At 43.2% G+C, this 14978-nt stretch overlaps 1 protein-coding gene across 4 annotated transcripts in view; it reads right to left on the bottom strand.

The window, feature by feature from the left end:
- Window positions 1-14978, bottom strand: part of pcdh15a (protocadherin-related 15a) — a 228633-nt gene that overhangs the window by 46062 nt on the left and 167593 nt on the right. For all 4 annotated transcript variants that reach the window (XR_002170731.1, XM_019891743.1, XM_019891745.1 and 1 more), the window contains exons 22-25: window positions 12463-12693; window positions 9937-10053; window positions 4231-4371; window positions 3033-3145 (exon numbers count right to left, since the gene is read on the bottom strand). Coding sequence is in view for 3 of the 4 variants with exons in the window: in XM_019891743.1 (XP_019747302.1) it covers window positions 3033-3145; window positions 4231-4371; window positions 9937-10053; window positions 12463-12693 (602 nt within the window). In the remaining variant the exon portion in view is untranslated. The remainder of the gene's footprint in view (window positions 1-3032; window positions 3146-4230; window positions 4372-9936; window positions 10054-12462; window positions 12694-14978) is intronic.

Below are 14978 nucleotides of genomic sequence, written 5' to 3'. Positions count from 1 at the left end.
TAATTATAAAGCGCCGTGCGGACTCCTCCTGAGTCACTGCAACATCAGCCTTTTGTCGGACCGCGCTTGGATGCGCGCCGCCTCGCGCGGCAGCCCGTCAGCATCCCAGAGAAACAAAGAGAAGTTTTGACCTTTCTGACAGTTATAGTGTGTCGACGCTTAAGCCTGCCAAAAAAGGCTCTTTATAATAATATTGATCAATGAAATGCGAGAGAGCAAGTCAGTTCTCACTGTTCTTTTATGCGCCATGGACCAGTTTGTTTTGAAATGGAACAAGGACCATTTTCAGACCGGTGTATTGGAAGGGACGGGCCAATTCCTTGCCACCCGCGTTTAGCAGATATCACTCCCTTGCACTTCTTTCTATGGGGTTATATTAAAGATAATGGATATTGAACAGGTTTTTCAAACGGAGCCGTTCCCAGCTGACTCCAGCTGTCACTTGAAAGTGGCTCTGGATCTTTGCCCGCCTCTGTGTTATTGTGGAAGCGCTCCAACATGTAACGATATAATATCTAATACTTTTTTTTTTTTTAACCTTCTGCCTTTCCTATGAATGGAAAAGCGATTAACTGCAGTGATGCTTGTTAAGCGCTGACTTCGGAGATGCACGTCAGTGGCGAGCATCCACAGCCGAGCATTTTATAGTCAAGGCAGATGGTGGGGGAGGTACAGCTCTCATGTAGGACGTCATTCGATCATGCGGTTGTAACCTCATGTTGGGACCGGTAACCGTAGGGAAAAACCACAAAAGAATACCGGATGGGCATATTTGCGCACAGACGCTCGCAACTCCGTCATTGTGTCGACAGCTGTGTCATGCCTTCAGCCTGCCTATCCGAGAATTAATAACACGTCAAATTCAGTTACGGCGGCTCGTCTGCCTACGCTGAGTGACACGCCAGCTCGAAAATCAATCCACTTAAAACGACTTCTCCCATTAAGCCCCGCCGGAGCCAACTTTGCCGTCAGTCCTCCGGTGCCTCAGCCGACTGGGAATCACCTCAGACAGGTGCCGACTGCAAGTATGCGACGGGGAACATTATGCGGCGCCGGCACATAACGAGCGAGTGCTTCAAAGCCGCTTCAGATGGAGTGTTAATAATCTATGCGGGGATTAATTATAAATCACCGTGCGGACTCCTCCTGAGTCACTGCAACATCAGCCTTTTGTCGGACCGCGCTTGGACGCGCGCCGCCTCGCGCGGCAGCCCATCAGCATCCCAGAGAAACAAAGAGAAGTTTTGACCTTTCTGACAGTTATAGTGTGTCGACGCTTAAGCCTGCCAAAAAAGGCTCTTTATAATAATATTGATCAATGAAATGCGAGAGAGCAAGTCAGTTCTCACTGTTCTTTTATGCGCCATGGACCAGTTTGTTTTGAAATGGAACAAGGACCATTTTCAGACCGGTGTATTGGAAGGGACGGGCCAATTCCTTGCCACCCGCGTTTAGCAGATATCACTCCCTTGCACTTCTTTCTATGGGGTTATATTAAAGATAATGGATATTGAACAGGTGCGTTGACCTCACAGTTCAGGGGTAGAGGGTTCAATTCCAGCTCCGGGCTCCCTGTGTGGAGTTTGCATATTCACCTGCGTGACTTTTCTCCGGGTATTCCGGTTTCCTACCCCATTCCAAAAACATACATGGCAGGCTGATTGAACTCTCTGAATTGTCCCTCGGTGTGAGGGTGAGCGCGAAACAGCTGGGATAGGCTCCAGCACACCCCGCCACCCTTGGGAGGATGAAGCAGATCGGAAAATGGATGGATGGATGGATATTGAACAATGATACAGGACAGAACTCACTCGGAGAAAAAGAATTCGTTGATGAGGCTGCGCGAGAGCAAAGATGGCAGGAAACCGAGTCCCGTCTTGATATGCTTCATGCAACGCACGATCTTCATGGAGAGGTGATTCAAATGAGGTTAAAAAAAAAAAAAAAAAAAAAAAACAAACTCACCAACCACTGATTCCAATAAAACAACTTGCCTTTGTAATAAATTCCTCAAATTCAAAAGAGACATTGATGATCACCCTAAATAGCAAGCAGCTGTTAACCGCAAGGGGGAGGGGGTGCTCAGCAAAATTCACTCGTACTGGAAAATTAATGTGGCAAAAAGAGAGCATGACAATGACACAGGAGCAGAATGTCGGACAAAGTGAGCGGTGTATTGGAAGGGACGGGCCAATTCCTTGCCACCCGCGTTTAGCAGATATCACTCCCTTGGACTTCTTTCTATGAGGTTATATTAAAGATAATGAATATCGAACAGGCGCGTTGACCTCACAGTTCAGGGGTAGAGGGTTCAATTCCAGCTCCGGGCTCCCTGTGTGGAGTTTGCATATTCACCTGCGTGACTTTTCTCCGGGTATTCCGGTTTCCTACCCCATTCCAAAAACGTGCGTGGCAGGCTGATTGAACTCTCTGAATTGTCCCTAGGTGTGAGGGTGAGCGCGAAACAGCTGGGATAGGCTCCAGCACACCCCGCCACCCTTGGGAGGATGAAGCAGATCGGAAAATGGGTGGATGGAAGGATATTGAACAATGATACAGGACAGAACTCACTCGAAGAAAAAGAATTTGTTGATGAGGCTGCGCGGGAGCAAACATGGCAGGAAAGCAAATCCCGTCTTGATATGCTTCGTGTGACGCACGGTATTCATGTAGATGTGATTCAAATGAGGTTTAAAAAAAACAAAACAAAAAAAAAACCTCACCAACCACTGATTCCAATAAAACTTTGTAATAAATTCCTCAAATTCAAGAGACATTTATGAAAAACCTAAATAGCAAGCAGCTGTTAACCGCAAAAGGGGATGGGGGGGTGCTCAGCAAAATTCACTCCGTACTGGAAAATTAATGTGGCAAAAAGAGAGCATGACAATGACACAGGAGCAGAATGTCGGACAAAGTAGTCGACGCACATTATTAATCCCAAATGAGGGAACGCACGGCGATAAATATTTGATCGAGCAGGTGATTATGAATTTGAGCACGTCGAACTATCATAACAAACGCGCACGCACCTGTACTCCTCCTGCGTGAAGATGGGAATGCGCGAGGGCTGAAGGACGGTGATCTCCACCAAGGTGCTATTCGTCTTCACCGGCTCGCCGTCGTCAAAGGCGATGACAAACAACTGCACGCACGCACGCACACACACAGTGGCCAGATATTACACGCTGTTTACAACAGCCACCATCATTCGTTTTACAAGCACATGAAGGAGTGGGAACATTTTTGTCGCAACGCAGTGTCTGAGTTGTAATGAGCCAGTGTCTCATTACAACCAAGTGTCCTGAGAGCGCCTGCTTCTCTCTTTAAAAAAAAAAAAAAACATATCTTTAAAAATAACAAATAAACAGGACAAGTCACCTTGTGATGATGGCCTGATATAACAAGCTGCGAGTGTTCAATCCCTGCTTGTAGACGCCAGGATAAAATGATATCCAATAAACAGGTAACGCTGGTCCAAAAACTTGATCGGATCATCACTATGTAGCAGTGACGCTAATAGCCACATTTACAAAGTGCCGGATGTGCCATTTACAAAGTGCCAGATGTGCCATGAACCACAAATAATGATAACCTACATCCGAATTTTCTTTTGTTAGTCTTTCAGCATGGAAAAAAAAAATAATGGCAGTGGATGGCAACACACAAAAGGTTTTCATTGTAGTGGTTGATGCCCAACTCTGACATTAAGATTAAACATTTGAACTCTAGTAACCGCTGTCCCTGAAAGGGTTAAAGAGCCTGACATTAAAAAAATGGGCAACTTGCCGACTGACTGCAAATGTGCTAACTGACTAAAACAAAACAATCTTTTTTTTTTTCGACATCTCAGTAGTGTAACTGGCAATTTGGGGAAAATATTTTTTTTCGAGGGTAATAGTTTTCAACGTGGTGGTCTGTGGACCCAGTTGCAGTCCACAAGAAAGCCGAAATGATCCCTCACAGGTTGGATTTTTCTGGATTTTGTTCTACCTTTCGATATTTTCGATCCACTTCTCACTGCAGAGTTAGTGCCGGTTCTGGCTGTCGACAGAAATTACTTTTGGATATATGGAGAGAAGTTGGTCTGCATTGTCATGGTCTTTCTTCGCGACAATGGCAAAAAATTTCAATCACAATCACGTCACTTCATCTGTCCATCCATCAGTCTTGTAATCTACTGTACCCATCCCTCCATCAGAAAGTATAAATGCTGTAGCCTCTACTCACTTTAAAAGTAAGGCTGGGCTCCTCATTGAGGTTGACCTTGGTGACAATCCTTCCGGTCACTTCTTCCACATCAAAGATGCTACCGCTATACGGCGACTTGTCTTGGTCTACTCTGTAGCGCACAAAACTGGCTGGAGTGCCCTGAAACGCACAAAAATCAGAAAAGGAGATTATGGCAGGTCACAAAATGTTGCTGGAGCCCTCGAAAACAAAGCAACTGTTGGACCAGACAGGTAGATCACAGGTTCTACCTAAATTGGATCTTCAGAATGTTAAATAAGAGAAAAGGTGGTCTTCATTTTATTTTTGTACAGTGGAACCTCAAGTTCAATTTGTTTATATTCGGAACTTGACCCCAAAATATATAAACTGCAAATTCTGAGGTCAAACCGCTGTTGATAACTGCCAGAGAAGCTCTAATTGAACTTATTGTGACATGAGAAATGGAGGTTCTGGCTGTTCAGTACAAAAATGGGAACAGATTATTGGATTATTTCCAAATTTTGAGACACTTTTGCTGAATATTCTTTAAAAAAAATAAATCAATAAATAAATAATGACTCGGAATGATGAATTTTATATCTCATTGCTCTTAACCGTCAGCCCTTGATTGCACTGCCTTGTATAAATCAAATGTTATTGATGAATTCAGAGTTCTTGGGTTCAATGTTATTGAAAAAGTGGGAACCGATTTTTTATTACCGATAAATTCATCCCTACAGTCGCGGTAATAAATCACTCGCATTAATAATTAGTTGGCGCCGAGCGTTAACGGTGACACTTGGATTAAGATTAAACACACTTCCTGATTGCAGATCATCTTTATAGTTTTCCGTAGACTACTTTCCTCCGTAAGGACAGAACTGATCTTTTAATAATGGACTCCCCCCCACCCCCCCTTTCAATAAGATCTGTTGCCTCGAGGAATGGCCAGCCTGGAGACGACATTGACAACAGATAAAGTATGAACATGTCCCCGAGGGGCTCTTTTTACACACTAGTTTTTATGGGGATAGGAAACCTTCTCAAGGGGGATTTGCAGGACAATGGAAAAGATTGTCAGAGTGGATCAACAATAAAACTCAAGAATAATGTTTGCACTGTCTCGTATAACCATCATAATGGCTGCCGCGTTGGTCAAATTAGCATTATGTACACATGATATACCGGCCTGAGTAATCTCATCAATTCAATATTTTATTGTTTGCTTTCTGATTACATGTCATCAATAAATCATAAAAATCATTGGCTTCAGCACGCGTATTAGCTCACGGAATCCATGTGGCAGAGTCAGACTAGTTGCTGGAGTGCTCATCTCATATAGTCAAAAGCATCACTATAATTTCCATTACATTACATTTAGTCATTTAATTTTTACGGCTAACACGACTAAAAAAAAATCCAAGAAATGCTTCTAAATCGGCCAAATAGTTTGCTGGTATTCGTCCATTAATTTGTCATGAGTTCATCGTAAAATGGTTGGTTAGCAGACAGAAAAGAGGCGAGCGAAGATCACTGGAAGAACATTTCAAATTTTTGAATTTACAAGACAGTACATGTTTCCATTTATAGTACGGCTACGCTGCAAAAACAGTTTTGTATAAAACATATCTTTAACAGTTTGTAAGTACCACTACAACAAGATGTAATCAGATTAGCATAACTAGTTTGACAATGCTCCAGAAGCTTTGATAATGTGACTGAATCTTCATAAAAACCAGGGCCAGTTGAGTTCACAGTTTATTTACCAGAAAAGCGAGTGATCCGGGTCATTTTATGTCCACGTTTGAGGTCGGCGAACAGTGGAAATCATTATCTTAAGTTAGTCAGTTAGCTGACTCACAGGCACGGGCAAACTAGCATCACTGTAGCATAGTCAGACTATTTGCTAGCATCACCGTAGCCTCGTCTGACTATTTGCTGGAGTTCTAAACATAATTGTTCTATTTTTACATTAACTTCCAATCATCAAATTATTCTCCTGATACAAACGGCCAATTTTCACAGCTAGTACTGATAAAACCACTTTAAAAGGGTCTTTTACGAACCATATATTTATCTGTTTACAAAGTCACATCCGTCATATTCATAGAAGTTGGAGATGTGTCAATGTGTCCAGATGTCTCTTGGATTAAAAAAAGCCATCACTCAGCAGATTGGTTGCTTACTGACACCCCTTATCAATCACTCATAAAGTGCCCCTGCCTTGGTTTCCGGTTGGGATAATGATTTTTTTTATTTACATCTGATTTGAGGCATGATTCTTACTTGTCACCAAGATTGATGGACCTCAAAATAATTTCCCAACCGCATGGAGCTTTCCATGCAAGAAAAATAACAAATTTTTAACCCCAAACTGGTCACCAGCCAATCGCAGGGCACACATAAACAAACAACAATTCACACTTATCGCAGGGCACACATAAACAAACAACAATTCACACTCACAAGAATATGCAAACTCCACACAAGAAGGCCAGGGCACGGAATTGAACCCACCACCTCTGCACTGTGAGGCGGATGTGCTAACCAGTCACCCACCGTGCCAAGTATTAAACAAAAACATGTTTGTTTGTTTTTTCTTTTTTAAGCACACATTTTACTGCCCTGTGAAAATTAGCCTGTTTGGACGGGTTGATCCTGTCTAATGCAAAAATAAAAATAAAAATAAAAAGCTGCTCACTCCCCCCCTTCCACTGCTGGTGTATGTATGGCTTTTGCAAAGGCAACATTTTTTAGATATAAGTAGCTCCAGAAAAAATACTTTCGAAATATTGAAAAAGTTGAACAACAACAAACAAGTATTATACATGACATCCTTTCCTTGATTTGTTTTTTTTTTTAATGCTCCACAGTGGACACATTATTCTATTACCATGGCGGAAATAAAATTCATGGCTGTTCGGTACTCAAAGAGCGCATCTGTGATGGCTTCACATCTACAGTAAGTGAGGGAGGGAAATTAAATGTTAAGCGCTAAATAACCCAATTTACTTCTTCCGCCCCACTCCATCTTATTAAACATGCATTTTAAAAACGCTATGACAAAGATAGGCGGCTCTCGACCAAACAGTAAGAGTATATTTTCTCCCGCAATGTTTTTTCTTCCCCCCCCCCCCCAGTCATCAATAACAGACCTTTCAAACTTGGCCAGCAGGAATCATGCATTCAGGAGCATTTGTCTCCATGGTAATCACTTTCAGAGTGATGGAGCACTAGATGAAAACACAGTCCTTTAGACATCACGAGCATCATTTCTCCCGAGGTGTAAACTGGATAGATATCGGTCTACCCACAAAGCTAACAGGGATGGTCCGAACTGTTCGGAACTTTTGACAGAGACGTAGTACGCCGTCTGGCTGTGATACATATTGTATTAGCCTTTGACGGGCACTCTATCAATAAAATGCTTTGAGCCCCAGGTCAATAAGAGACTGGGTTAGTCCACTCCTGTTAGGAAATCGAATTGGTGTGTCAGTCAAAGCCCCGTTTGCGTCACAGGCTCATTCGTTCACGTATGCCGACCACATCGACATGCTGGGGGTTGTGTTCTCATATCCGAGGAGGTTTTGAAAAGGTTGTTTTAGAGTCATACGCCTTGGGCAGAGGCAAGTGGAAAGAGAATTCGAATTTAACATCGAGCCTGTGGAGTCAGGTGAAAAAAAATAAAACCTGCTCCGAGGTGGTGCCTTAAGATGCAAGTTTTGTTTCTTGACCATGCAAACACTCAAATCTCAAATCATCCTTCCCCATTGAAATGAACGGAAATCTGATGACCCACAAGCATGAACGGCTGCTGATAATAAAAGAAAATGGAAGTTGGGGCTCCCCAGAACTGGCGGAAACAACCTTGTGAGTGTCCTTTAATGATTCCCGAAGAACGACAATGAGTCACGGTATGAAGTATGAAGGGAGTGTCAAATAAAAAGTTGAGTTGTAATGAGTGACAAACAACATTCGCTCAATTCAATGTTTTTCATCACAATGTTTTGTTACCGACGCGCGGCAGACATCTTCTCGGTTGCATGGTGAAACTTGCGCTTCGTGACTGATGGATTCCAGAAGAAAATAGACCAAAGTCATTATTGCTCCACTCTTGGGAGAAACTCCACAGACACCAAAGAGTGAAGAAGAAAAAAAAAAAAAAACCCGCAAAGCATGTATATTTTCTGAAGTGTGACACCGTCAGGGGCTAACGGCTGGTGGTGGTGACTCATGCAAGTCAAAGCCGAACCGGTGAGGAAGAATGGAGATGCGTGCGTACATGGGGGGGGGTGCGGAACAAACAAATGAAAGCGTGCAGGCTTGCAGGAACTTTCAAGTGCTTGGCGTGAAACAAGCGAACAAATGAGAACGTCTGATGTTGAAAGAGCGACATGTCGTGAGGAAGCGAGACCTCGCCGAGCCGTTCTTTCAGATGTGTTCATAAAAAAAAAAAAAAGAAAGAAAAAGCACACGTGGGTTGCTGGCTTTGTTCCACATTGTATAGACGGCGCATTTTAATTAGAAACACAACTGGAAATGCACAGTCGGCGTCGACGAGCGGCGTGGAGCTTGCCTGTGGTCACTATTCAAACATTTGCCCAATGCATTTTCGAGAGCACTTGTCATACAGGTCGTGGCGGAGCGGGAGATTATCTCAGATTGCAGAGGTGTGGATAATTTCCGGTACTTTTCCACACATTGGTTGCTGGGGATTGCAGGAAATAATACAAATTGAAAAATTTCACTGGGCATTTAACCGTATTATGTTGAATAAATAGATATTATTATATTTTTATCATAAGAAGAACAACATTTGAGCCAATGTACAGCACTTGTGATTCAAATTTCATGCAAATTTAACAATGAAGTCTTTCCGTGAAGTACAAAAGCACGAATGCTAAATTCAAGAGAGATTTAGTAATTCCCCCCCACCCCCCAAAATTATCGTATTTTCCACACTAAAAGGTGCACTTAAATGCCTTCCATTTTCTTAAAAGCTCACAGCGCGCCTTAAAATCTGATGCGTCTTGTACATGGTCATTGCGGTAATATTTCGACCCCAAAATGGCTCCTTGCTCGAGACATGCTTGCAAGCAGATTTCAAACTTAAGGCGATCGGTTTCGCAGTTGAACACGGAAATAGAGCAGCGGCAAGGGAGTTCAACGTTAACGAGTCAATGTCATAACTTGCTGTTGGTTCAGTGAACTGTGTCGCTGCTTTATGAAATAAGTTTTACTGACATCTGATCGTCGCTACGTAAATCAGGGTGTAGTGGAGCGGAGTGTTCTGTTGGCACTTGCTTGAGCGTAGTGCCATCTAGTGGATGCATTGTAGATTGCGTCTTATAACGCGGTGCGTCCAATATATGAAAAAAAAAGACAAAATAGGCCATTCATTGAAGGTGCGCCTCATAATTCAGTGCGCCTTGTAGTGTGGAAAATACGGTATCACATTTGTTAAAACTTTCAGTGTAACGTTGATATTTTAAAAGTATATCTGTTAAAAACCCAACTCATCTTATTCCTCTAAGAAACCACCAACGCCTGAGGAAAAACAACCAATCAGAGATATAAGGTGTGACGGACCAGGGGGCAACCGTTTGCTGTGGACAGGCGGGCTCGTTGCTTGAATCGGGATTACGTTCAAATATATTTCGGTCTTTCCCTCCATTCAAGCTAATACAATTTTTTTCGTGAAGGTTTACAAATTAATGTCCTCACCACTGGGTCGGGGTCCTCTGCAAACACAGTCGTGATGACCGTCCCCTTCTCAGCGTTGGGCGCCACCATGCCTTTGTACAAGGGCTGGCTAAAGACGGGGGAGAAGTCGTTCATATCCTGAAAAGGAAGTCGGAGAGACGCCATGAATGAAGATCGCTAATGGCAGGATAGAAACACGGCTGTAAATGCCACGTTTATACTGAAGGGAATTTGTTCAGATGACTCCATAGTCCAGAAAAAGGGCGAAAGCGCAATAAGAACGGATTGTCAATTGCAATGCTGACCTGGTAAAAAGTACATCCGGTACATCGAGACAAGTTACATAGTGAGCAGAGAGCCTTGCAAGATAGGGCGGCGCCTTCTCAATGAGTGATTTTTTTTTCGGGGTGAGTGAAGAATTGCAGAGACAAAGAACAAAAATCAAATTGAATCATGGAATCGCAAAAACAGGATGTTGCAATTGAGAGGAACGTATTCAAAGGGTTTTTTGTTGGCAGTTCGGAAAGGCCTTCTTCATTGCCTCATTTTGCCAAGGTCGTTGCTACGTGTTATGCGGAGCATGAAAATCACTTTACGTTGGACTGCTGATATATGTAAATGTCATTTTGGAGGCTGGAGGCTCTTCTTATTTGGTCTCATTTCGTTGTTACTCATTTTCTCACCCGGTGTGAAATCGGCTCTGCGTGCTTTGGAACTCAAGATTGACCAGAGACTACAAATTGCAACAGGTCGTATCCGCTTTTCCAATGTATCAAGAAGCCAATTCAATCCAAGAGGAATTGAGCTGTGGTTAAAAAAAAGGGAAAAAAAAACAAAACTTGGGCAAATACACGAGCTGGCGCCAAAGTTCGCGTCCGCATTAGCACAACAAAGGCAACAACCTACGCGGCTTTGTCGAGATGCAGCGATCGCGATTTCCACATCCACGGGGGCATGAAAACTTCTTGAAATAACAAGGCTTTTGTTAATAATGCACAACAGGTCAGTGTGAAAGTTTGGCCGTGTATTGGAATGGCGTCTTCGTAACCTTGCAATCTCAGCCGTGAGATGGAAATCGTGAAAAAAAGATAGATAAATAAATAAATCCTTCGGCCTAATCTTCCTTTCGCATTACCTTGTGGTTATTTTCCAATTGTTGCGACAGTGAGTCTTGCGTATGAATGATTCATAAACGCTTCTCCGGGACAAAATGAACCATCCGTTTTTTTTTTTTTGTTTTTTGTTTTGTTGTTTTTTTTTTATGTCTGTGTGTGTGTGTGTGATCACCACTCCAGATAAAACGAGTTCATTCTGACGCCGAGGACACACAGGACAATCCGCACCGCAGAGCGTCCTCCGAACGCGCCAACGACAAAACAATACGAGAGGAAATCAAACGGGAGAGACTTCAAATAGCCCTCCGGAGATATTATTCGAGAAGCGGAATCGGTCACAGAGACGCTCGTGTGAGTCTGGGCATTTTCAAACAGCCGACCGCGGTTTGATTATCGGCAGGGCGGATTGATCTGATTTTGCCAATCAAACGCAGGTCGGTGGTGTCGGCAACAAAGTTGACCCTTGGCGAAGGACGAACTCCACTCGGCACGTTGCCGTTTGGCAGGTTGGCCCGATGAGCTCCCCCCGTTCATGCGAAATTGATCGACGCGGGGGCTTACGTTGAGGCGGCTATTTTGAAGTCAGACAAAGCCGTGCCTTATAGCTGACAAGTATCTCATAAAAACGATCATTATCAGTGAGCACAGGAGGCTTGCACATCATTAAGACAACATCCTTGACTATGTTGGTACGTCCCAAACATTGCGAATATGATCCAAACTTAAGAGAAAAAAAAAATCCTCTCAGCAACGATGTTCCGGCATGTTTTATTCAATTGTTCATTTTTGAGGCAAAAATAAAAATGTTCATGGCAGGGATGCTTGTCCTTTTGATGCTGTGGGGGGGGGCGTTATTTTATTTTTTTAAACATTACCATACCAAACACTGGAAAACAATGGGAGTTTGTAAGAGACATTTGAGAGAAGAAAAAAAATGCACAGGGGAAATACCTTCGACTACCTTCTAAAGCCACCCACCAAAAGCGAGCACTTTCGACTAAATATCGATGAGCGATGACGACGACATCCGCGATATGAATCGGAAAATGTGTTTTGGTTCGATTTGATTGAAGTTGTGAGTTCATTAATCGAAAATAAAATAAAGTTAAGATGCGTTTCAAATCTGGTGACCCTGACAATGTTCATCAAGTTATTCAAACAGATTTAGATTTTATTTGTTTTGTTTTATTTATCGCGTTTCAGAAGAGAAATGCCATAAAAATGTGTTGACCAGTGTTGTTGTGTGTTTTCTTGTTCGAGCTATATTTACTCCAAATTCAACCCTATACTTCAGCCGTGGTTATTTTTCAAAAATTGTTTATAAAGTTAAGTTGAGTTGAGAGTTCCTCACTTGACTTGATTTGAAGTCCTCCGAGTGAAATATACGACACCGCTCTGAGAGCTTGCGGCAGGGATGAATGTCAGTTCTTACCGTGATCCGGACCGTGACGGTAGCCTGCCCCGGGGCCGTGACGCCTCCCTGGTCGACAGCTTCCACCTGGAAGGTGTACGAGGCTCCCGTTCCCATAGCAGTCAGATCCTCAAAGTCCAGAGTTTGCAGCACGGCCAATTCTCCCGTGATTGCGTTCAGGGAAAAGAGCCGGCGGGCCGATTCCGACTTGATCCGGTAGGTGACGTTGGAGAAGAGGTCTGAATCGGTAGCCTGCAGGGAAGAATGCGATGCGGGGGGGAATTAACCCCAAAAGAGATACGGCGTGAAAACATGAAAAACATGCAATTCTGATTTGTTCCACCGGAGGCAGTATTGCATCATTGTGGCATGATGGAATTGTGGAGCTCCTCCCTCAAGGGGAATCGCAACCAGTGTTACTCACTGATATGCTTGAGGGCTTTCGACACTCACTGAGGCCGCGTTACATTACATAACACCTCCACACGTTCTGCGGCGCTGGGAATGCAGCACGGGATCACATCATGCAAAGGTCAGGATAGCGCAAACCGCTCAACTGACTGGTGACATATTGTTCATGTGAATCTCTTAATTGGGCCCTTTTATTATTTATTTAAAAATGTGCTGTGCATTTGTTCCGCCAGTGACGTATCGTGGCGGGCAGAACCAATGAAATGGCCAAAGGCACAAAATCTTTATGTGACGTGTTCCTTGGCTCAACACTGTGGGCGAATTGCTGGTATATGAACACAAAAAATAGATAACATAGTCAACCTTCTGTGTCCTGTCCCTTTCCAAAAATGTTCAGAATTTTGTAAGATTGCGACATCACAGTGCAGATCATTTTCAAAGTACCGAGGTTCTGCGCCCGAGTTTCTCCGCGTTTGCATTAGCTTTTGAAAAGCAGCACAGAGTGATCCGCCACCCAAACGGGCTCCTTTGGCGTTTTGGTAATGAAGTACTGCCTCCCTGAGTGAAATTACCATCCTTTTTCCTTTTCTTTCTTTTTATTATTATTATTATTTTTACCATCCTTTTTCCTTTCCTTTCTTTTTATTATGATTTTATTTATTTTTTACATTTTGCCGCTCACTTTTTCTCTTCACACTTCAGATGAGCAGTCACAGCGGGCCCGCCCCCAAGCTCCGCCCACAGGCATCACGATAATGAATGAAGAGAGGCAGAACAAGGAGGCGGGGCAAACAGACACTTTTTTTACTCATGGTGGTCCTCGGACAGTGAAGTAGAACGTTGTAGAAAGTTTGAGTACCACTTACTGTATCTATAATATGTAGTAAAGGGGTTCAAGTAAAGGGCAGTGTGTGGCGGGGCTTCATATTGTATATTTAAGCCATATAGAGTATGCATACGTAATGAATATGCATGCTGCCATTTGAGCTCTGCAGACTAATACATTCTGAACACATTCAGATTTTATTTGACATCGGAGTGAGGCTTACTGCGTATTGGTGGTCACGGGATGAAGTTACGCCTCGTAAACGTATGAATCATGTGCAATAGCAAGCATCAATGTATGAACGCGTGCACAAGAGTCCTTCATGCATTCCATTTCAAGAAATATCCGTGGAGATACGCCCAATCTAATCGTCTTGCGATCACCCCGCGGGTGTCCGCTCGCCGTTGAGGCAGATTAATGTCACAGTGCGCACGTCACTCACTCACCCTTCGCCCTTCCGACCGCTCGCTGCGCAAATTGTCGCTTACAATACGCCGGCAATTACTCATCCCTCCAATCCGTTTGCTCGGCATGTTCGATGCCACCTTTCACGTTTAACATTTGGCGGCGTGAAGCACAAACTCCACTAGTCTTTACGGAAGCATTTTGCCGCAACACACACACGTGTACGTATTTTAAATATGTAGATAAAGAGAGAGGGAGAGAGAGAGAAGAGAGAGAAAATGAATGAAGTCGACTCACTTTTTCCACGTCATGCGGAGACTAGGCTTTATCTAAAGTCAGTTTCGAGCAATTAAATTCATTTTGGGTTGAACATAAATGTGGAGAGACCCACCTCCGAGGCACCTCTGCTCATTCTTCACCTATAATCTGTTTTGTTTTTTTCTTTTGTCGTTACTAGTTGTATTTAACTTCTTTTTACCCTTGTATGACAGTGACAAATGTTTAAACGTGAATTAAAAACAGATCCAATTGGACGATGAGAACGGATTATTTCAATTCCCATTGTTTCCTATGAGACCAATTTAATTGGAATACATTTTGTCAGTAATACCATTTTCATTCCTCGGAATCGCCAAGTGCTAACAAAAATGAACAACCTGGTCTGCTGTACAAGGGGTTACGCTGCACTTTTTTTTTTTTTGTTTGAACTTAAAACAATGCTGAGCGGAAGTTTTAACTTTTCAGTTATACCGTTAATGCGATATTATAAACCATAGCGGTCTACCTCTAGTTTCGACAGCATTGCCCCCAACAGTCTGTATTAAAATTAAAAGCCGGGTTAAATCATGCAACGGTTTGTTCCAAGTTTCCATGCTGAATAATACAACAGAAGACA

This window comes from Hippocampus comes, unplaced genomic scaffold (assembly GCF_001891065.2).
Source record: "Hippocampus comes isolate QL1 unplaced genomic scaffold, H_comes_QL1_v1.1 scaffold121, whole genome shotgun sequence".
Lineage (NCBI taxonomy): Eukaryota > Metazoa > Chordata > Actinopteri > Syngnathiformes > Syngnathidae > Hippocampus > Hippocampus comes.
The sequence above is the reverse complement of the archived record's forward strand: the minus strand, read 5'-3'. Positions and strand labels throughout refer to the sequence as shown.